Below are 20,914 nucleotides of genomic sequence, written 5' to 3' on the forward strand. Positions count from 1 at the left end.
TCTCCTTTCATCTCCTCTCACCTGGCTGCTCAGCTCCGACTCTCGGTCCCGGTCCCGGTCCCGGACTGAGACACGTCACCACTGCCTTCACCCGTCTTTAATCCCTCTGGTCAGTGGTCAGAGCGTTTAGATCCGTGTGTCCCACCTGAGCTCTCTATTAATCCACTCGATCATGGGCGGCACACACACATATTACAGGTGTGTGATTGTCGCTGCAGCTGCTGCCTGTTCGTCACTATATGACGAGTTGGGCCCTGTAGCGATTTGTGTTTATTTATCTAAACAGAGCGCGAGAGAGATGAACACACATGCTGTCATTGTATGCATCGGATCAAATGTCATTCTGTCCCTTCGTCCGTCCAGCTCTCTGTCCACTCTCTCCATGGCGGAAACGATTACACGCGCAAAACCCTCATTTACATATTGCGGTTTGCACGTGTTTTCATTTAGCGGGTTACTACTTTGTAGATCACCTGTTTTGCGTGCACTAACCAAACTCGCAATATTATAGCGGGCGCAAACAATATAGCGTCCGCTATCTGAGATCTTAGTAAATCCGGCCCTTAGTTACTTTTATAATGTAGTAATTCAGTTACCTTTTGGGGAAAGTAACTAGTAACTATAACTACTTTACTTCTTAAAAGTAACGTGCCCGACACTAAACCAACAGTAGCCTACTTAACGCGAGTTTCTTCCGCGTCAGTCAGCTACTTTCTCTGGCGGAGTGAGACTCCCTCTCAGCGGACGATCTCCGGCCTGCAGCCTCCAGCTGCCATACGGTCTGTTGACATGGAGGACTCGGCGGCCGCGGCGCTGCTCCGCTGTCACCGTCTGAACCATCCAGCTGTTTACAGACGTCCAACCGCAGCTGTACGTCTCTAACTCACAGAGGCGTCTAAACAGGAAGCGCTCTAACGGGAGGAGGCCGTTAAAACCGACAGCAGCCGTCCGCTTTCTGTTTACTCTGCTCCGTGACAGCTCAGCTCCCCATCCCATCCCATCCCCGCCACCGACAGCAGCAGCAGCAGCAGCAGCAGCAGCTTGATTTAAATGTCTGCGTCCGCCGTCGTGAAGAAGAAGCACGTCCGCTTCGCCAGCATGGAGGACGAGGACGACGACAACGACGAGCAGGAGGAGGACACCCTGTTTGACAAGAGGAAGGACACCGGGAGGGGGCTGAAGAGCGCGCTGAAGGCGGTCCAGAGGACGGCCAAGCCGGGAGCCGACCACCGTGTGGAGGTGGTCGGCTCCGGAGCCTGCGGCCGCTGGCTGGTCACCCTGGCGCTGTGTGCGTCTTTCCTGGGCTTGGTAGGTTGATGGTGGTGGTGGCTGGCTATCGGAAACATAATAGGTGCATTAAAATGTCGGCTGTTTCCTCAGTCAGGCCTCCTCGTGACATATTACAGCTACAGTATGCTGCTGCTGCTGCTGCTGCTGCTGCTGCTGCTGCAGTGAGTGGATGTAGGTGACGTTAGCTCAACAAACTCCTCATACTCCGAGTGAAGCAAGTATGATCTCATCTGGATGAATGAGGAAACAAAACATAAAGCACGAGTTTAAAATATTGATTTTATTTAGTCGTTGTGGCATGCACCACACTGTGCCACGACAACAACAACAACAACAACACAAAGTCCATTTACAAGTGAACAATAATGCAGGTGTAGTGTGTGTGTGTAGTGTGACAGTGAGACGTTCCGGCTGCTCAGGTGAATTTTCCTGTCTGTTGTTACTATTACAACATGGCAGGAAGAAATGCATTGCACTCATACAGCACACACACACACGCACACACACACACACACACACACACACACACACACACACACACACACACACACACACACACACACACACACACACACACACACACACACACACACACACACACACGGCTGGGTAGGGCCCGTCCTTCCTTCAGGATGTCACTCTCTCTCTCAGTCAGTGTCGTTATCCAGGAGAACCAGTTTTCTCTGTACACAGGAGACATGGGGACAGGAGCTGGAGATGTGACACCTTTAATGTCTTGCTGTACTCTAAAGGCCCCAACAAACCAGAGTGGACGTGATCTTAATTGCGTTTTGAAAAACTTAGAAAAAAATATTGCACCCCAGCTATCCTGTAGTTGAGGGCATACAGCATAGCTATGAGGTAGTAGCTTCTGTTTGGTCACATTCAACAAATAGTTACACGTCAGATCTTAACATCGATAGATCACGCACTAAACCCTGTTTAGAGGTATTTGTAGTGCTATGTTTTTTGTTTTGTTCTTAAATCCACCTTAAAACACGATTTTCCATTCAGAGGGTGAAGAAAGACATAAGAACAACACAATGTCTCTTTGACACTTTACATTTACAATAAAGTGTAATAAATGTACTATATGTGACTCTTGTAAAAATGATATACAAATTGGAGCAATGTCTTATAGTGACTATAAATGCCTACAGTAGCCTATTTGTGCTTCTATTTTATTTATACATATTATATACATTATACAACATTATAAACTGTAGCTTCTAAAAGTCTGAGACCTGAGACCAGAGGGTTAGGGGTTAGGGTAAGGGTTATGAAAAAAAAAAAAAAGGATTTAATTTAATTTATGCAATTGCGATATGTAATTACCATATATGGTTGCAACATTTTAATAAGTAATAGATATTTTATACATACATATGCCAATTTTAGTACAGGTGTAGTATATGTGATAAATACGTATATATATCCATATATCCAGAGGATGTTTGTATGAAATAGTAATATGCAACATATGGCAACATCACTGTTGTATTGCTGCTGTCAATCGGACGGTTCTGATGAAACACTGATGGTCAGTTCATGTTGGTCTTGTTTTTCTAGGGGATGAGCATCTCGGTTCTGGGCCCCACGTTCGAGGACCTGGCTGTGAATGTGAAGAAGAACATCAGCAACATCTCCTACATCTTCGTGGGCCGCTCTGCAGGATACATCGGAGGCTCCCTGTTAGGAGGCGTCCTGTTCGACTGCATGAACCCCCACCTCCTGCTGGGTAACCCCCTCCCTCACACACACACATTACTGCCACCTGTGGAGTGACCACTTCTCCCAGCAGCCTCACACTCCGTTGTCTCCACGGTGATCTCTCTCCAGGTTTCTCCATGCTGGTCACAGCGTTCGGGATGTGTGCGATCCCCTTCTGTAAGCAGGCTCTGGTCCTCACCGGCCTCATGTCCAGCATTGGGATGTCTATGGGCGTTCTGGATACAGGTGAGACAGCACGTCATTCTCCAACCATCCACCTCATGTACAAAAGCCTGAGGAGAAAAGGACTCACCAGCCACATGTGAACAACTCACTGTCTGGCAGTGCAGCGGTTCATACCGAGGTCTCACCGACCTGGTTCTCTCCATGTTCTCCAAACACATGCACATGTAGGCGCCAATATGAGTGTGTGAGGTTGTTTCTATATGTTGGACCTTTGTCCTGGACCTATGTCAGTGTACCGCAGTCCTTTTTCAAACTATTGATTTAGATTTTTTTGATTTGGTTAGATTTTTTTATTTAGTATATAGAAAATACCATTATTATTATTATCATTATTGTCTTTTTTTTTAAGGCCTGCAAAAACCAAAGACCAACAAACAAAAAAAAACTGAGAAGAAAGGAAAACAAATAATTCCTTTCATTAACATTTGTTTAACACGCACAAAGGTTAAACAAGGTTAAAGGAGTAGGAGGAAGTGTAAACTTATTTAATCCTGCCCCCATTCACTACTAAAGTATCACAGAGTCTTCAGAGAGTTCAGTGGACTTTAGTAGATGTTTTTGTCCTGACAGGCCGTGTGTGTGTGTTGTGGTCAGTTTGCTGCAGGTGGACTCCACACAGGCTCGACACACATCTCAAAGACAGTTAGAGCAAACAGGAAGCAGCTCTCACTGCCTCGACCAAACCTCAACACTTCACTTCCACCTGTGACTGTCTCCTTCCTCGTGTGTGTTTCTTCTCGCAGTGTCTTCTGGCTCTAACGTTCATACAGTATATATATATATAGTATATATACACAGTACTGTATGTGTGCGTGTGCATGTATGTGCAGAGGCAGCTTCTTTCAGTTTCTGATTTCCTGTAACTTTGCAAAAATTTCCAATGCCATATTTGTCACTTTGTCAGTGTGAGCTATTGTGTAGATCAGGGATGTCGAACATATGGTCCGCGGGCCAAAACCGGACCGCCGGAGGGTCAACTCCGGCCCCGCGGGATGAATTTGCCAAGTGTGAAAATCACATAAAAGCCAGAAGAGGCATTACATTGTTGACATTGAAAGTATTTTATCAAGAAATTAAAAAAAATGCTTCTAACTTTTGTAAAAGGAGTAACACAAAGGGAGTATTTAGAGTTCTCCTTATTTATAGATTATTATGCCGTTACTTCACTGGTCCGGCCCACTTGAGATCAGATTGCACATGTGACACATTGTGTTTTCTCGAACACTGGCTGTACTTTGAGGGTAAAAGTGAGTGAGTCCAGCTTCCTGCAGAGATGTGACCATGACGATCACTAACGTTGATTTCTTCCCCTCGTCGTGTCTCAGGTGGTAACGTGCTCATACTGAACACGTGGGGGGAGCAGGCCGGCCCTCACATGCAGGCTCTGCACTTCAGCTTCGCCGCCGGGGCCTTCGTGTCTCCCATCATTGCCAAGCTGTTGTTCGGGCCCGACGTTAACGCCAGCGGGACGGGAACCACGCCGCCCGGCTCCTCGCCTCCCTCCGCTGCCACAGCACAGCAGATCACCACCAAAGCTCCTGACGCCCAAAACGTCATCCGCTACGTCCACAGCCGGAGCAGCACCCTCAAGTCCATGTGGGCCTACGTGGTGATCGGCTCCTTCGTCCTCCTCATCTCCTTCCTCTTCTTCCTCCTCTACAGCCGCGGCGGCGCGTCACGCGACAGAGCTCGCCTGTCGTCGGGGAAACCCCTGGTGGCCAAACACCACATGGCTCTCGTCGTCCTCCTCTTCTTCTTCTTCTTCGGCTACGTGGGCGCCGAGGTGGCGTACGGCTCCTTCATCTTCACCTTCGCCAAGGACTACGCCCACATGCACCAGTGGCAGGCGGCCGGGCTCAACTCTCTGTTCTGGGCCACGTTCGCCGCCTATCGGGGGTTGGCCATCTTCTTTGCGGCGTGCGTGTACCCGGGCATCCTGATCCTGCTCAGCCTGGTGGGCTCCACCATCTCCTCGCTGCTGCTCTGCCTCTTCAGCCAGGAGAAAGCCGCCATCTGGGTGTGCACCGGCCTCTACGGCGCGTCCATGGCCACCACCTTCCCCAGCGGCATCTCCTGGGTGGAGCAGTACACGGCGGTGACGGGCCACACGGCGGCCGTGTTCGTGGTGGGCGCGGCGCTGGGAGAGATGGTGCTGCCCGCTCTGCTGGGCTTCCTGCTGGGGAAGTTCCCCGAGCAGCCTCTGCTCATGTACCTGGCCCTCGTCACCGCCACCTTCACCTCCATCCTCTTCCCCGTCATGTACAAGCTGGCCTCCGCCCCCACCGGCCAGAGCAGGAAACCCCGCGCCAGGCGCCAACCGGAGGCCGACGACAGCGAGTTCCGTCAGGCGCTGCTGGACTCCGGAGCCACCGAGGAAGAAGAGGAAGAGGAGGAGCAGAATGAGGCCGACCAGTGGAACGACGCCGACTTCGAGGTGATCGAGATGGACGACACAGTGAGTCTCGTCAGCTCGCCCAGCAAGGCCGCCTCCTTCGCCAACGCCTCGGCTCTGACGGGAAGCTCCGCCTCCTCCTCTGGTCTCCAGGTGACGGAGGCCGGAGGAGGAGGAGGAGGAGGAGGAGCCACGTTCTCAGACGCCGTCTCTCTGGTCGGAGACTCCCCCAGACACAAACTGCTGCTCTCCCTGGACAGAGAGAAGCGAGACTGACTTGTCTTCCTGCCGTCACTCCAAAGCGCTGTTGACCGCTGACTAAACACTGGAAGAGAGCGCGACACTGGCTACTCGCTGAATCGTGCAGCTCATAAAAAACATGGTTTTGAAGTCTACACTACGCCACAGATGGTTTTTAATGTGAAGGATTCTGTGTAGGAAGCAGAAGCCCTATAGTGCTGGTAGGTAGGAATTCAGTGCCTTGCTCAAGGACGTGTGAGCAGAGTGAATGAGTTTGGACAAGGGACGCTCGCCCTCGTCGTCATCCCGTCATTCTGCTGCCAAAAAAAAACTGTGACGGAGCCACACTGAGGAGAAGACGTTTCAACAATCAAGTTGTAATAAAGTTGTAATTTCAGGTCGTGTGTTGTATGGAGGAGATTTGAAACGAGGAGCCTCCTGTGAAAGTTGTGCTTTAGCTTTAGTTTTAGTTGCACTATTTTAATTCTCATATTACAACTTTATTCTTGAATGTGCAGATTTTTTCCCCTCACTGTGTTCGTAATAAAATGGTTGTTAGAAACATGTCGGTTAATTTTGTACTGTGGCAGTGAATGTGGTGATGATCGTTGTGTAAGATTTGAATGAATTACTTTTCGTTTGCACTTTTTTGATAAAGATCAGGTTTTGATTTTGTTTTTCTGTGTTGTTCTGTGTCATGTGGCTCATGTGTGTTGATACTGTGATTTTTGAAGTTTTAAAAAAAAAAAAAGTAAAGCACTCCGAGGAAAATGGCGTTTAACTTTTTATTATATCAATCAATCTCAAACCTCCACCCACAGCAATGTCCATTAAAAACAAACAAAAAAACACCTCCTTCATTATCATTATTTTTACATTTATACAAATACACAGATCCTGTGTACTGCTGTACGGGGAACTGAAGATCAGATCTTGATATAATTCAATGACACGTTTTACTTTGTTTCTTTTGCACAGAAAATCGGAAAGATACATAAAACCATATGCACAAGGAAATAATAGATTCTTCATGACATAAATTATCAAAATACAGTATTGCAACAGTCCCAGATTTTAAAAAAAAACTGAAATGGTTCCAGTTCCCACTCTGCAGAGTATGAAGTGTCATATCTGCCAAAATGGACATCGATACAATCAAAGTGAATCAAATGAGAACAGCATCCTGTAACAGAACACATACAAACAAATGTGATTGCATTCATGGCCGGAGCTTAAGATTTTCTGATGCTAATGCACAGTGATGTGATAGAGGAGCTTTACAGGAAGTATTTACAAGACTGTTGTCGTCATAGAAAAGTGAAGAAGGAGAAGAAGAAGAAGAAGAAGAAGAAGAAGAAGAAGAAGAAGAAGAAGAAGAAGGTTATTGGTTTGAGTGTATGTTGTCTTGAGATTTGTCCGGAGCTCATTAAAAACCAATGACTTCAAACTGCTACAGCGCATTTCAGATACGACACGTCCTCCTTGATTCGACTGCACTTAAGTTCTGTCGCCGTGTCGCCATGGACACCAGCTTCACTCAGCCCATAGCAGCTAATGGAGAGGGCAGCAACAAGCATGGAGACGAACACAAACCCCTGGACAGGAGGAGGGTGGGGGCGGGGCAGACAGTGTGCACGCACGCACGCACGCACACACACACACACACAGGAACACTTGTATAACAAATAACAGTTACAAGACAGGATGAAAACCCAACGGGGTTCAATCAAAGCACCATTTAAAATATCACAACTGAACAGACAGTCACACACTGAGATGGGGTGAAGGGGTGTTTGGGGGGGTGGGGACAAACAATTAGCACCAAATCAGCAGGAGCGCCAGTGTTCAGGAGCCAATCAGAACTGCTCCAGCAGCTGTCGGAGGTAGGGGGCCTTGGAGAGCTGTCTATTGACCCGGGCCAGCTTGTAGAGGACGGGACAGTCCAGGGACACACAGGGAACCTGCCGCTCCGCGCTGCCGCTGCAGTTCCTGCAGATCTGGACACACACACAAATAAACACAGAGGCTCAATCAAAGGGCAGGATGCTGCTCTGAAATGGTCAGTGTTAAATAGACATTTTTTGATCATTTAGTCTTCTTAACCACCACACACACATTTTTTGATCATTTAGTCTTCTTAACCACCACACACACATTTTTTGATCATTTAGTCTTCTTAACCACCACACACACACACACACACACACACACACACACACACACACACACACACACACACACACACACACACACACACACACACACACACACACACACACACACACACACACACACACACACACACACACACACACACACACACACACACACACCTTCTTCACCATTTGGAGCCCTCACAGAAAACTAGGGATGCACATCATTAACCGTTAACTGATAACAAGAACTTTGACCGATTAATAGGCTACTATTGGTTCTTTTTTTTTATTAGCTCCTTATGTCGTCCACATGCCTTCAGTCATATTTCGCAGCTAAAAGTTACAGAGGAGGAGCAACATTTACAGCATGTGGCAGTTATGCGGCGCAATCCCTGTGAGAGAAGGTCAGACAATAAATGTATCCAACACAGACGTAGATGTGCATCACCTGTAACAACGGGGCTGCAAAAAAAAAAAAAAGACGGCCATGTGCTCTCCAGCCGGTTCACCTGCAGCTCCACAGAGGAGCTCTGCTGTTTGGCTGCACTTGGCAACAGTTCAACACTGGACGATCTAACCACCATCTGAGTGCGATCAGCTGAGGCAGAGCACAGTGGATGTGGCGCTGATCAGCTGTTGCAGCGCATGTGTGTGTTTTATAACAGCACATAAAAACTAAAAAACCTTGTCGATCGCTCCCGCAAGCGTTGTAATCTTATCGGTAAACAGTTAATAATCAGTTAACAAGCTTCAGTTATCGGTCAGAAAAAAAACATTCAAAATGTGAATCCCAACAACACTTTGCGTAAAATGTAGCAACATCTGTGTGTAGGACTCTAGGACTTCAGATTTTATGTTTCTTCCTTCCTTCACTTCCTGTTTGTAAACAAAGTAACAATAAACACAGGTGAACTCCGTCACCACTGAGCTCTGTCTGTGTTTACACCGTCACCTACTCTACTGTTCTTGAAACTTGCATTTGTCCCTTTCATGATCATGATGTGCTGGGTGACCCTTGGCAACCATGGTAACCCCACGTTTAAAGTCAAACTGCTTTGACCTTTGCATTTTGCCTGAGGGAGTAGGGAGAGGGTGGACCGTGGGGCTCGGCCCTTTAACACACACTGGTACACGTGGTGCACGCTACAGTGGAATTGATCTGAGGTTCAGTGTCTCGCCCAGGGACGTGAAACCTTCAGTGAACTGAGAATTAACTCTCCAGGGAGATCAGAGACATTTTAACTTTTGTCTTCAGCAGTTAAACTGACGAGACCATCTGAAGTACTTGGGGTCATTTAGCTCAACAACTGTAAAATGTCAGGAGGAACGTTCAGCCAGAAAGCAGCCGCGCACCGAGCCGCTCACCTTCAGCAGCTGGTCCTGCTGACTCTCCCACTGCCTCATGTCCTGGTAGAGCGTGACGGCGACTCGCTGGGGTTCGGCGCGACACCGCGAGCACACACCCAGCTGCGTGAGGTCATCACACACGGGGCAGTGAAGCGTGGTGAAGTACTGGGAGATGGTTCCCTTCCTCCCCCCTTCCTCTCCGCCGGCCGCCGTGGAGCACGACACTTTCTGGATCTGGAGAGGGATGAGAGGAGGCGTTAACAACCAGAGACACAACACACCTGACTTCTATCTTTGGAAAGAACAAGTTGTATGAATTTCCCTTTGGGGCTTAATCAAGTGAAGTAATTATTCTCTTTGATCTTGATGGCCCAGACTGGGTTCACTTCAACACAAGACCAAATAATTCATAAACTTAAAGGAGAATTCCGGTCATTTTCTAAGTAATGCTCTACAGCTCTGGGCCCCCGAGTGCGACCACAGGAAAAAATCCGACAATATGTGCAGACCGGACCTAGCTCTCCTGCTAACTGCGCTACACTGCAGTTAAACAGAGAAGTAATGGGGGCAGTTCTTCTAACTTTGGCCTCTATATGATGCTCAAAATATCACTACACATGATTTTGGATGGGAAAAAGCATCAATTTGAATATAACTGCTTTTCCCCCCATCCTAAATCATTTTTTCCCCTCTAAAATCCTAGTCTAGAAATCTAGCTGCACCCTAGCGGCAGCAAATCTATTTGCTCCATAGGTGGGTCTAGAAACGAGCCATAGGAACTTTTTGAGTCTCGAACACCGTTTATGTTCACCAATCACAGCGCTCTATCTGTTTAGAGAGTCGTTGGGTGGGCTTAACGCCATGATGACAGATTTTAATTGGCTTGTCAAGCTAACGTCACCCTGCTCTTTGCCTCTGCACCAATAGGGTAGAGCTACAACCAATCAGAGCAGTTTGAAAGACAGCCTTCATCCCGCCCCCTGGATTGAGCCGAGGTCTACCGGTCGTTGCAGACTAGACATGTTAATGATATAGTCTGGCTTGTCAGGCTACCTAAATCCATGTTTCCGTCGCATTTTCGTCTTTGTTGATATGAAAACAGTCCCGAGTTTGACAGTCGACTAGTAAGGTCTACCCAGGAAGCTAGAGTAAACAGAGGTACGTGGTAAGCAGGGTGCGATTTGTGAAAAAAAAACAGAGGGGGGGATAGTTTGCGGTGCCGGGGGGGGGGGGGTTGTGGCTCTGACTATTGAGGCTCTGTCTGACCAGAGGGGGGGACAACACGTATCCCCACCGGGGATAATAATAAATGACCAGAGGGGGGGACATCGAAAACAGAGGGGGGGAAAATCCCCACCATCCCCCCCCGGCAAATCGCACCCTGGTGGTAAGCATCATAGAGGCCAAAGTCGCGATTAGAAGAAGCCCCCATTACTTCTCCTGTAGCAGGATGAGAGCTAGGTCCGGTCTGCACAGATTTTTCTCTGATTTTTCCAATGGTAGCCCTCTGGGCCCCAGAGATGTAGAGTGTTACTTAGTAATCCTTCTTTAGTTTTTTAAAGGAGAATTCCGGTCATTTTCTGAGACAGCAAGCAAGAAAAAAAAATTGCCTCTGTCGTACTCCCACTTTGGTTTCGCTTAAAGTACCGAGGTCCTGAGACTCCAGAACCAGAACCATGTCTGTCTAGTTGTCCTGCGCTCCACCAGCAGAGGGCGTGAGCGCTCCATCAGAGCAGCACCGACTCCAGCACCGACACAGACGGAGACGTCAGGCTGCAGTTTGATGAGTCTCATTCCATCCTCAGCAGGAAGGAGGAGAGATTTTCTCCTCCTCCTTTGTTCTCTCTGCACTGAACACACCCGCTGGCAGCTGACAGTGGACCGGGGCCAACACGTCCAACACGTCCTCTCTCACTTCACCGGCGGTCCCATCAGTTACCTCCTCATTTATCTGTTTATCAAGACCCTTATTGAATTATTAAAACCCTGGTGTGCCGTGTCTCTACTCTACACGTGTGTGTGTGTGTGTGTGTGTGTGTGTGGGAGGCCTGGCCCCCTCTCACCCTGGGGAGCTCCTGGTACCAGCTCAACACGTCCACCCCGATCAGCTGGAACATGCGGGCCAGCGGCGGCAGGATCTGCTTGGTGATGTAGTAGGTGGCGTTGAGGCGGAGGGCCGGGTCCTGCAGCAGCTCCAGGGGCCGACGCACCAGCTGGATGAGGGGGACGCCGGGGGGCCCGTACACCACCACGTAGGGCACCCGCTCGCCCACACGCGGCTCCAGCCGCCGGTCGTACGCCATCATGCGCCTGAGGGGGGGGGGTCGGGACAAACAGGTGATCACACTGACTGAACCAACGTGACACACGACTGTGAATGATGCAGATTTGACATGAGATTCAACGAGCTCTTTGTGCTGATAAACTCCTAATCCTTCTCTGAAATCTGATTTTTTTTTTTTTTTTAATATATACTTCACCCATTTAGAGCTGCGTTGCCTAGCAACAGACTCAGGTACTGTACACGCAGGCTACTGCAGCCAGACAATTACTGTGGGGAAGGAGTAATTGGATTCACACTGAGTACAGTATGTGTGGTTGACTGTATGCTCTGTCTCACTCCCCTGCTCTCTGCCACACACACACACACACACACACCTGGTGAGCTCCAGTGCAGGGACGCAGGCTCCGGGCCGGTATGAGCCGCTGCCTCTGTACTCCTTAGCGAAGGTCAGGTCCTGCATGCTGGCCTGGCCGTCCAGAACCTTCACACACTGACGCTGCACAAACTGCTTCACCTGGCTGATGTCCCGTGTCTCAAACAGAAGCTTAATGGAGCGCTCCAGGATCTGGGGGGAAACACAGAGGAGGAACACAAGAGATGAGGTGGTGATTGTTACAGCACGATTCATGTCTCACTGTTCAGGCTCCTTGATATACAAGTCTGATTATGACTCAGCAGAAACACAGGACCGACACTGGGATGGTTCTGTTTTTCCTTGACGGACACGTCCGAGTGTGACAGACCAGGAGGGAAAGCCGCTGTGACTGTGATTAGTGTAGAGCGAAGAGAAACAAAGGCAGAGAGGAGAGGAGAGGAAAAATGGTTTGCCTGTTACCTTGGAAACAGCAGAGCAGCCATCGCGGCGCACTGTCTCGATCCCTTTGGCGTCAAACACGGGTTCCTTTTGCTCCAGGCTTTCGTACATGTATCCCACGTAGCGCTTCTTTGTCTGCAGCATGCAGGGCAGGTACACCTGACACACACACACACACACACACACACACACACACACACACACACACACACACACACACACACACAAAGACATTTACAAAGAGTGACACAAATCCACATCAAAGTGCACAGACAGTACAGTCCGTGTGTGTGTGTGTGTGTGTGTGGCCTGTGTTGCATCATTACCTTCTCAAACTTGAGCTTGACAGGTTTGGGGTTGGTTGCAGTCACTGCCTCAGCGATCTCGTTGCCGATCCTGAAGGCCTGCTCTTTGGTGGCTCCCTTCAGCAGAACAAACATGCTGCAAAAAAAACCCAAAAGAAGACGACAGGTCAGAGCTCAGGACATCAGATCCACATGTCTCACGACGTCTTTCATCTGGGACATCATTGACATGTGACCAATAAAATGGACCATTACCATAAATAAAATCACAGAATTGATAGAAGCATTTGGAAAAGTATAAGAACACAAATTGACAACATATAAAACATAGCTCCACTATATATTTATTTATTTGAGATTTTAATGAGGAAAGGTTCCACATCCAGTGTATTTCCTTCAGTCTTAATGTGTAACTGTGTTAAGAACTACAACGCAGGTGACCAACTCTCAATGTTGTACCTGAACGCATCCTGTGCAGACACTAAAGGACATTAAGAAGAGTGAAGTCTGAAAGTAGAACCAAATGTATGTAGAACCTGAATTTAGATGTCTCTTTGTTTCTTGGCCTCATTAGTTTAATGTAATTCAACAGCAAAGTCAAAAGGAGACTGTAGTTTGACTCCTGAAACACACAGGAACATAAAACCTCTCAACACAGGAGCTGCAGCCTTTTTGACACTGACAAGTAATTAACACGTTCAGGTGAATCTTCAAAAAGCTTCAAAGTTAATGAGAGGAAACCGTGACAGGTTTGGCTGAGCTAAGGAGCGATGAGTGCAAATAGTGACACATCTGTGCTGCACTGTCACTGCAGCACAGATGTGTCACCGTCACCAGTGTGTCAGTCAGTGTGAGTGTGTACTGTATCAGTGCCTCTTCTCTTATGATGAAAGAGTCCTGATGCTGCTCACCTGTCGGTGTCGCCGTACACAACACGTGCTCCCCATTTCTTAGTGTCATTGACCAGCTTGATGGCTCTCTCCAGGGTCTCTCTGGCTTTGTGGACGATGCTGTCTCCAATCTGGAGACAACAGGAGACCAAAGTCAGCAAATAAATCACTACAACATCTATCTGCCTCTGCTCAACCTTGTGCTTCACACAGGTTCAATTAGGAAACTGAACTCCAGATAGTTCTCATTAATATGTGTGGTGGCTAAAAGGAGCAGAAACAGCAGCGTTTACACTGAGAGCTGCTGTCTTCAATTTCTTGATAGTGCTCATTTAAAAATAATGAATCTTGTCCTTCAACAAGCGTACCTCCACACAGGGCATGCGTCCAGAGTAGTTGGCTGCAGTGTAGCCGAAGGTGACGTTGGCGATGAGCTTGAGTCCGAGCTGTCGGGCGTCCAGCAGTCTCATGAGGGTTTTGTCCTGCTTGTACGTTTTCATCGACTGCTTCACCATGATCCTGGTGTTGAGGATTTCCTCCAGCATGCTGGGCAGGACGCCTTTACGCACCGAGGCCTGGGGACAGAAGGAGCAGACAGGTGAGAACAGGCCTGGAGACGATATTTAAGGTGGCGGTAAGGGGGAGAGAGCGTGAGAGGGGGGAATATGATATGTTAATGTAATGTCAACGGTAATTAATTCAATTTCAGATACTTAAGACTTGTGTGCGATTAGGTTTTGGATGCCGTCTAATGTATTAGAAAAAGGAAACGATTCAAAAAAATTAACTATGATACATGTGGGATGAAGATCTGACGTCTTTTCATCCTAAACCCTTCACATGCTGCTGATGTAGTTATCAGATAAGACTTGATGTCCTCAAAGCATCCAGCATCTTCATTATTAATATTTTGGCTTTTTTTATATTTTGACACACTTCATGTATGATGCAAAGCCAGGAGGTGAAAGAAAACTGCAGAACAAACCTGGTCTCCTTCTTTAACAACCTCATTACTCACCAGTGCTCGCTGTGCTGCGGCCACCACAGAGTGTGTGTGTGTGTGTGTTATGTAATGAGACACTGGGACGGCAGCCAGGCAGTGTGGAGCACTCAGCGAGTGAATGAAAAGAATGAATGGAGGGATGCAGAGCATGAAGTGGGCTGTCTGTAGACGTGCTTGGGTTTCGCAGCAGCTAATGAACCTCCATAAATCTGCACTGTTGGAGGACTCAGGGATGTGATTTATGACGGGGGGCCGGAGTGGTTTTCCAGGACAGCAGTGAGTCCTTGGTGGGATCTCATCAGAGGAGAGGTCAGGCGGTGCTGTACCTTGACGAAGGCGATGCCGTTGGGTGACACGGTGATGTCATTGCGGAGCTGGTGGAGGAGGTCAGGAGGAGCCCGCAGGGAGGTGCAGCCAAACTTAAACTCATCAGACCTGAAAGAAGAAGACAAGTGTGTATGAATATTAGCAGAACATACTGATAACAGGCGTCCTGCACATGTTGGCCTTTTTTTCAGTTCTCAAAGTACTGTATCATTGTTTTCTTAGACTGATGGCTCTGAGTTCAGGGTTGGGTGGAGGGAAGTTGTTTTGAGACTTGAAGGATTTAACAAATTATTTTGGATGAATGATATACCAAGTTCAAAACTCAATAAAGATATGTGTTAAAAAAAGAACATACTGATAATTATAGCTGCTGCGCAGCGATGGGTCGGGTCCGGGCTACTTTTGGGCAAATTTAGGCAATTCTGAGCAACAAACAGGAGAATAGGAAGACAAGACAGTTGACCTTATAATGTTCAATTTGCATCAATTGAGGATTGAACCCACAACCTCGGGAACCAAAGACCGTTGTCTATCGCACTGAGCTAATTGACAAGTGGCATACAACAGTGGCTTCACAAATTGAGTAAGCCATTCACTGTCGTGTAGGCAGATTTGAAACCACAGTAAAAAGAAAAATCAGTTTTTGAGGTAAAATAATGATATGTATTTGTCAAACATCTACTATGAATCTAAGATGTTAGGAGTCCAAGCTATTTGGATTTTTAAACTTAGAGGCTTTCTGTGACGCGACAATTAGGACAATTGTCTTGTATTTCATGTTGAGGACATCTGAGATATCGATCTGTCATCATCATCATCATCACCCTTGCTGGGTCTCGAACTCACAACCTCTGACACCAAGAACCAGCTCCTAACTCGCTGAGCTAATTAGCTGGTAGTGAGACCTGCTGTGTAGCTTCATTTATCCACTCAGGTGAGTCAGTGCCCGGGCAGCTGTTGTAAAGGCAGATTTCAAAAATGGTCAAAAAGTCAGAAATTCTGTTATCTAAACAAAAATCTGTTAATACATAAATTGCATCTAGACAGCAAAACAGCTTGAGGACATGTGACATTTTGATCTGTCATCGTTATCATCACCCTTGCTGGGTCTCGAACTCACAATCTCTGACACCAAGAACCAGCTCCTAACTCGCTGAGCTAATTAGCTGGTAGTGAAACCTGCTGTGTAGCTTTATTTATCCACTCAGGTGAGTCAGTGCCTGGGCAGCTGTTGTGATGAAATGGTCAAAAGTCAGAAATTCAGTCATCTAAACAAAAATCTGATAATACATAAATTGCATCTTGACAGCATGGAAATGTTGGTGATTTGTTTTTAATGATAAGTGTTTTGCTTCATAAGAGAAAGTCTGATGTTTAAAAATTCCACACTCACATTGACTGCAGTTGTTCCCATGAGCAGAATTCAAAATGTTCTAGAAAATTCAGTTTTTGAATTAAAATTCTGATATTTGCTAAACTTCATCAACCATGACTCCAGAATATTCTCTTTTTTTCAGGAAGTTTGAAAATGTATTTAGCAAGAATTTAATGGTATATGTTTACAGTACTGTTTACAGTCAAACGTTTTCATGCACTGTCGGCTCAATTTTTGCTTAATCAAAAATCCGAGAAACAAGTTTTGTGGAGGACGGTCTGGAGATGCTTTGTAGCAAGTTTGGTGTCAATTGAGCAAAAATTGTGGGAGGAGATACATTTTAAAAGTTTTACAGTTATTGAAAAAAACAGAGTGATGGACTTCATAATTTGTAATAAGTTTAAGTGGACAAAAGTTTCAGCAGTATTGAGGCTACATTGTGGTGAAGTTTCAACACTGTAGCATCTACCGTTGGTTTGATAGGAATTTTTAAAGTTTTTAAATTTAAACGCTTATTGTGCCCCCCCTAGGAGGGGGGGGCACATGTCCTTGGAGTTGAGTGAATCTGGCATGGGACTGGACCTTTGTGCAAAGTTTGGTGAGTTTTCGCCCATGGGAAGTATGACTTCCTTGGAAGAAGAAAGAAAGAAAGAAAGAAGAAGAAGAAGAAGAAGAAGAATTCCTAGGAATACAATAGTGTCCCGGCAGCTGCGCTGCCCGGACCCTAATAAAGCCAGAACACACCAGATCAACAAACATGTGGCAGCAAAAGGTTTAAGACGGTGAAGTGAAGTGAACAGCTGCTCTGGTACCCATGGATCAGGTTGAAATTAAATTATCAGGCTGAAGATCAGCAATGAGATACTTTCATTTATCAACTGATTCATCTGTTTATTATTTCTCCAACTAATTAATCAGTTGTTTCCTCTGGGTTATTCACCTCAGAGCTAGGAGCCTTTGAACAGCCCAAAACATAGAACAGAGCAAAAATCTCAGCATAAATGTGATCATTACTTAAAAGTCCTAAGATATGACAATGAATACTATGTGTCCCTTTACTACAAGTGGTGGGATAGTTATCATAATCAAGGTAACTGGGTAGCAAAGCGAACAGAAAACTATTGTTTTTAAACACATGATGATCATTCGACTACAAACTAAAAAGCTCCAATGCTCAGATGAGATCTCTACCAGGCTGTTTTGCTGTATTGCTCCTGATGTTATGCACATGTGTCAGGCACAGCAAAACAATAACCAAGTGTTGTATAAAGCTGCTGTGTGTTTTCAGAGGACAGCTAATGGAAACAGAACGTAGTTTCAAAGCTGAGCAGCTACAATTTCCAACTATCCCCTGAGCTCATTTGTTCCTTGGAGCATGGAGCCAGTGTGGGTCTGCTGGGCTCCGCTCCGCTAACATATGCATGTTGGGGTGGGGGTGGGGTGGTGTTCATGGCTACTGCTGTTGCTATGCAACCACAATAATCCTGGTGAAAAAGTTTAGATGTGTTCCGACTTGCGGAGCTCCGAGGTGTGAACAACATGCAGAGATGTCAGCACATCTGCTCCATTAAAAATAATGAGGGGGAAAGAGGCTCAGTTACAGGCGGCGGCTCGGTGGGTTCTTACGTTCCCAGGCTGTCGATGTGGCCGAGGCAGGTGGAGTAGCAGTAGTTGTACGCGATCACAATGGAGGGATAGAGCGACTGGAAGTCCAGTACGACCAGTGAGTTGCTGTAGAAGCGCGACTCGGGCTCCATGATCAGCGGGAGGCACTGTGGCGCCCTCTGCTGGGCTCGCTGCTGGATGCTGGGCGTCACGGAGATGTAGTTGAGGGGTTTGGCCACACGCAGCATCATGGACTCCACGCGGTACTGTGGGATCAGGAACAGGAGGCGCATGAGGGGACAAAGAGGCTTTGAAAAGTCCTTGTCTTTGAGGTAAATTATTTCCTTCGCTTGCTTTCATATATCTATTCATATTATGTTCATACACTTAAGTTGACTCTACTTATCAATCTATTCATTTATGCATCATAAAAACAGCCAAACACTGAAAGATACAAATACAATTTGCTACATATTGGAGCCAACCGAAACTCTCCAACAGCTTCAACCCAACAGAGCAGAAACCTGTGTCCAAAATCTACCACAACCACCCTGTCAGAGGGCAGAATACACACGACTCACGAAGGCCTGAAGTGAACTGAAGAGTGTGTGTGTGTGTGTGTTGGCACCTGAGATCCTCGGGTCAGAACGTGGAAGAACTGAATCCCAAACAGTCTGGCCAGCTCGCTGGTCCTGCCGATGATGTCGTGCTGCTGCAGAAGCTGCATGGTGCCGCGCACTCTGCTCACGTAGTGGTCGACCATCTTCCACCTACAGACACAGACATGTTCACTATGACACCATGTTCTTACAGAGCAGAGTTTACATTACATGAAGACTGAAGTGGTTAACACTCAGGCTTGTATTGCTTCATATGTACATGTATGTACGGTATTAATATATTGGTTAAAGCAGAAGTAAGTGATCCGGTGGTTGTGTCTAACTTCCTGTCAGCGGATGGAGTTAGCAGTCCCCGCCCTCGTCCCTACGTCACCACATTCACGCGCATCCCTTGGCTGCACACACAGAGAGGACCGCCCCTTTATGCCGTTCTCTCTCCTCATTGGATAAAGGTTGTAGGATACACGAAAGTTTTCTCCTCGGCTTACAGCAGAGCAGAGTGACTGACAGACCCGTGTTTCAGACCAAACACTCGACATAAGCGATTGCTGTCGGAAGATACAACTATTTAAGACTTATATTAACACAAACATTCCGCTTACTTCTGCTTTAACTTCTTTGTTTTCTTCAGTAAAATGCTTCTTTTCATACATTCATACTTTTTTGGGGGGAAGGGAAATTTTCCCTCGCCAGACCCTCCTCCAGAGAAGAAGGGTCTGGCTGCTCTGCCTATGATTCTGCGATCAGAGAAAAAAACACTCCGGCCGTTTGGAATTCTTTCAACCAGTCACAATCGTTGTGGTCGGCGCCGTAGCAACGGTGCGCTTGCAAAATATTGCCGGTTGGAAACTGGATTTGGGACCGCGGTTTAACGACGGTCGGCAACCGTTGACGGATATTTATTCTTTTGTTCAGTTCATGACACGGATGTATAATAGATCCATGGTTCGGTTCCTGTTGTTGTTTGTTGATGTTTCCCTTTACCGGGCCGACTGTGAAAGCTGCAGCACGGAGGCGGGACTTCGGCCGGGTGGCTCGTTCCGACCAATCAGCGGCTAATCGCAAAACGCACTTCCGTCAGGCCAGACTAGATGCACCCTAATGCGCACACAGGTCAAAAGGTTTCAAATAAAAACAGAATGAATGCCTTTGTGTCTTTTTATGTCATGTGACCAAAAAGTGAAACACCCTCCCCCAACTAGTGTTAACATTGTGTCATATTCAGCATATTATGGAGTTATGGCAAAAAAACACATTTTGTGAGGTCACAGTGATATTTGGTCTTAGTAGTTCACCTTCAGTCTGAATAAATGTTTGACAAAATTCCCCTCAAAATATTACAGGGCCATGGCGCTCATGAAAATTTCTCCAGTTGAGATGCATAAAAAAAAAAGTCCTAAAAATAAACAATGTCCACATTTACAATGACACATGGCAACGAACCTGTACAAGTGGGTTTTGTGGTCGAACCAGTCGGAGAGCGTGCGGGGACTGTAGAGCGGGAAACGCTGGTGAAGCACGTGGAACGCTACGTTCTCAAAACTGTAGTTGTTCAAAGTCACCTGGAGGAGGAAACACAAACTTAGACTATTTCATCGTTTCCTAGATCAAACCCAAAAGTCCTGAAGTGGTGAACAGACTGAAAAGAGCCTTTTACACAATTTTTACACGATACTGAAAAACTGTTCAAATGGAGTCCTAGATCCACTGGAGCTCCATCTCTCTGCACCAGCCGCCGCCTGCATCCCCCCCCCCCCACCCCCCCACCCTTTCCCCTGCTGTTAGACCAGCCTCCCCTCCCTTCCCATGGACCAGTCTACCACCCAGTCCTCCCATCGAGCTGGCCAGCTGTCTGTAACAACATCTATTGCACGTCTGTCCGTCCTGGGTGAGGGATCCCTCCTCTGTTGCTCACCCTGAGGTTTCTCCGATTTTTCCCTGTTAAAAGGGTTTTCCATGGAGTTTTTCCTCAGTCGATGTGAGGGTCTAAGGACAGAGGATGTTGTTACGATGCCATGTAAAGCCCTTTGAGACAAACTGTTTGTAAAAACGGGCTATACAAATACAATTGCCTTGCCTTGCCTTGCCTAGTAGTAACTGGAGCAGATTAAAGTGATTTACAAGAAAAGCCAAGTCTGTTTAAGGAGAGAAACATCCATACATACACACACAAATCATACAAATAGTGTGTTGAGTGAAGAAAAAGCTTGGCTGAAGAGGGAAGTCTTTAGTTTGGATTTAAACAGTGAGTCTGAGATCAGCAGGAAAACTTGAAGCCAGATCTGCTGGGATGGTTCACTGACAGTGTGT

General features: G+C 47.0%; 2 protein-coding genes across 2 annotated transcripts in view; one reads left to right on the forward strand and one right to left on the reverse strand.

Moving 5' to 3' along the window:
* The first annotated feature begins 781 nt into the window (after window positions 1-781).
* On the forward strand, window positions 782-6,656 carry slc60a2b (solute carrier family 60 member 2b). The gene is made up of 4 exons (XM_085771750.1): window positions 782-1,308; window positions 2,860-3,028; window positions 3,130-3,246; window positions 4,572-6,656. The coding sequence occupies exons 1-4, from the start codon at window positions 1,051-1,053 to the stop codon at window positions 5,912-5,914; spliced, it is 1,887 nt and encodes a 628-aa protein (XP_085627876.1). The 5' UTR covers window positions 782-1,050; the 3' UTR covers window positions 5,915-6,656.
* The window catches only part of rev3l (REV3 like, DNA directed polymerase zeta catalytic subunit), a 92,987-nt gene continuing 78,722 nt past the window's right edge, over window positions 6,650-20,914 (reverse strand). The window contains exons 21-32 of the mRNA XM_085771748.1: window positions 20,048-20,166; window positions 18,613-18,754; window positions 18,006-18,250; window positions 15,004-15,112; window positions 14,043-14,249; window positions 13,696-13,805; window positions 12,806-12,920; window positions 12,501-12,638; window positions 12,040-12,230; window positions 11,445-11,691; window positions 9,400-9,615; window positions 6,650-7,875 (exon numbers count right to left, since the gene is read on the reverse strand). Of these exons, the coding sequence (XP_085627874.1) occupies window positions 7,735-7,875; window positions 9,400-9,615; window positions 11,445-11,691; window positions 12,040-12,230; window positions 12,501-12,638; window positions 12,806-12,920; window positions 13,696-13,805; window positions 14,043-14,249; window positions 15,004-15,112; window positions 18,006-18,250; window positions 18,613-18,754; window positions 20,048-20,166 (1,980 nt within the window). The 3' untranslated portion in view covers window positions 6,650-7,734. The remainder of the gene's footprint in view (window positions 7,876-9,399; window positions 9,616-11,444; window positions 11,692-12,039; window positions 12,231-12,500; window positions 12,639-12,805; window positions 12,921-13,695; window positions 13,806-14,042; window positions 14,250-15,003; window positions 15,113-18,005; window positions 18,251-18,612; window positions 18,755-20,047; window positions 20,167-20,914) is intronic.

This window comes from Trachurus japonicus, chromosome 24 (assembly GCF_045865225.1).
Source record: "Trachurus japonicus isolate A0001 chromosome 24, Traja_1.0".
Classification (NCBI taxonomy): domain Eukaryota; kingdom Metazoa; phylum Chordata; class Actinopteri; order Carangiformes; family Carangidae; genus Trachurus; species Trachurus japonicus.

Coding starts and splice junctions, on each gene's coding strand:
- slc60a2b (XM_085771750.1), top strand. CDS start 1,051: ATGTCTGCGTCCGCCGTCGTGAAGAAGAAGCACGTCCGCTTCGCCAGC. Junction 3,029..3,129: donor GAACCCCCACCTCCTGCTGG/GTAACCCCCTCC, acceptor ATCTCTCTCCAG/GTTTCTCCATGCTGGTCACA. Junction 3,247..4,571: donor TATGGGCGTTCTGGATACAG/GTGAGACAGCAC, acceptor GTCGTGTCTCAG/GTGGTAACGTGCTCATACTG.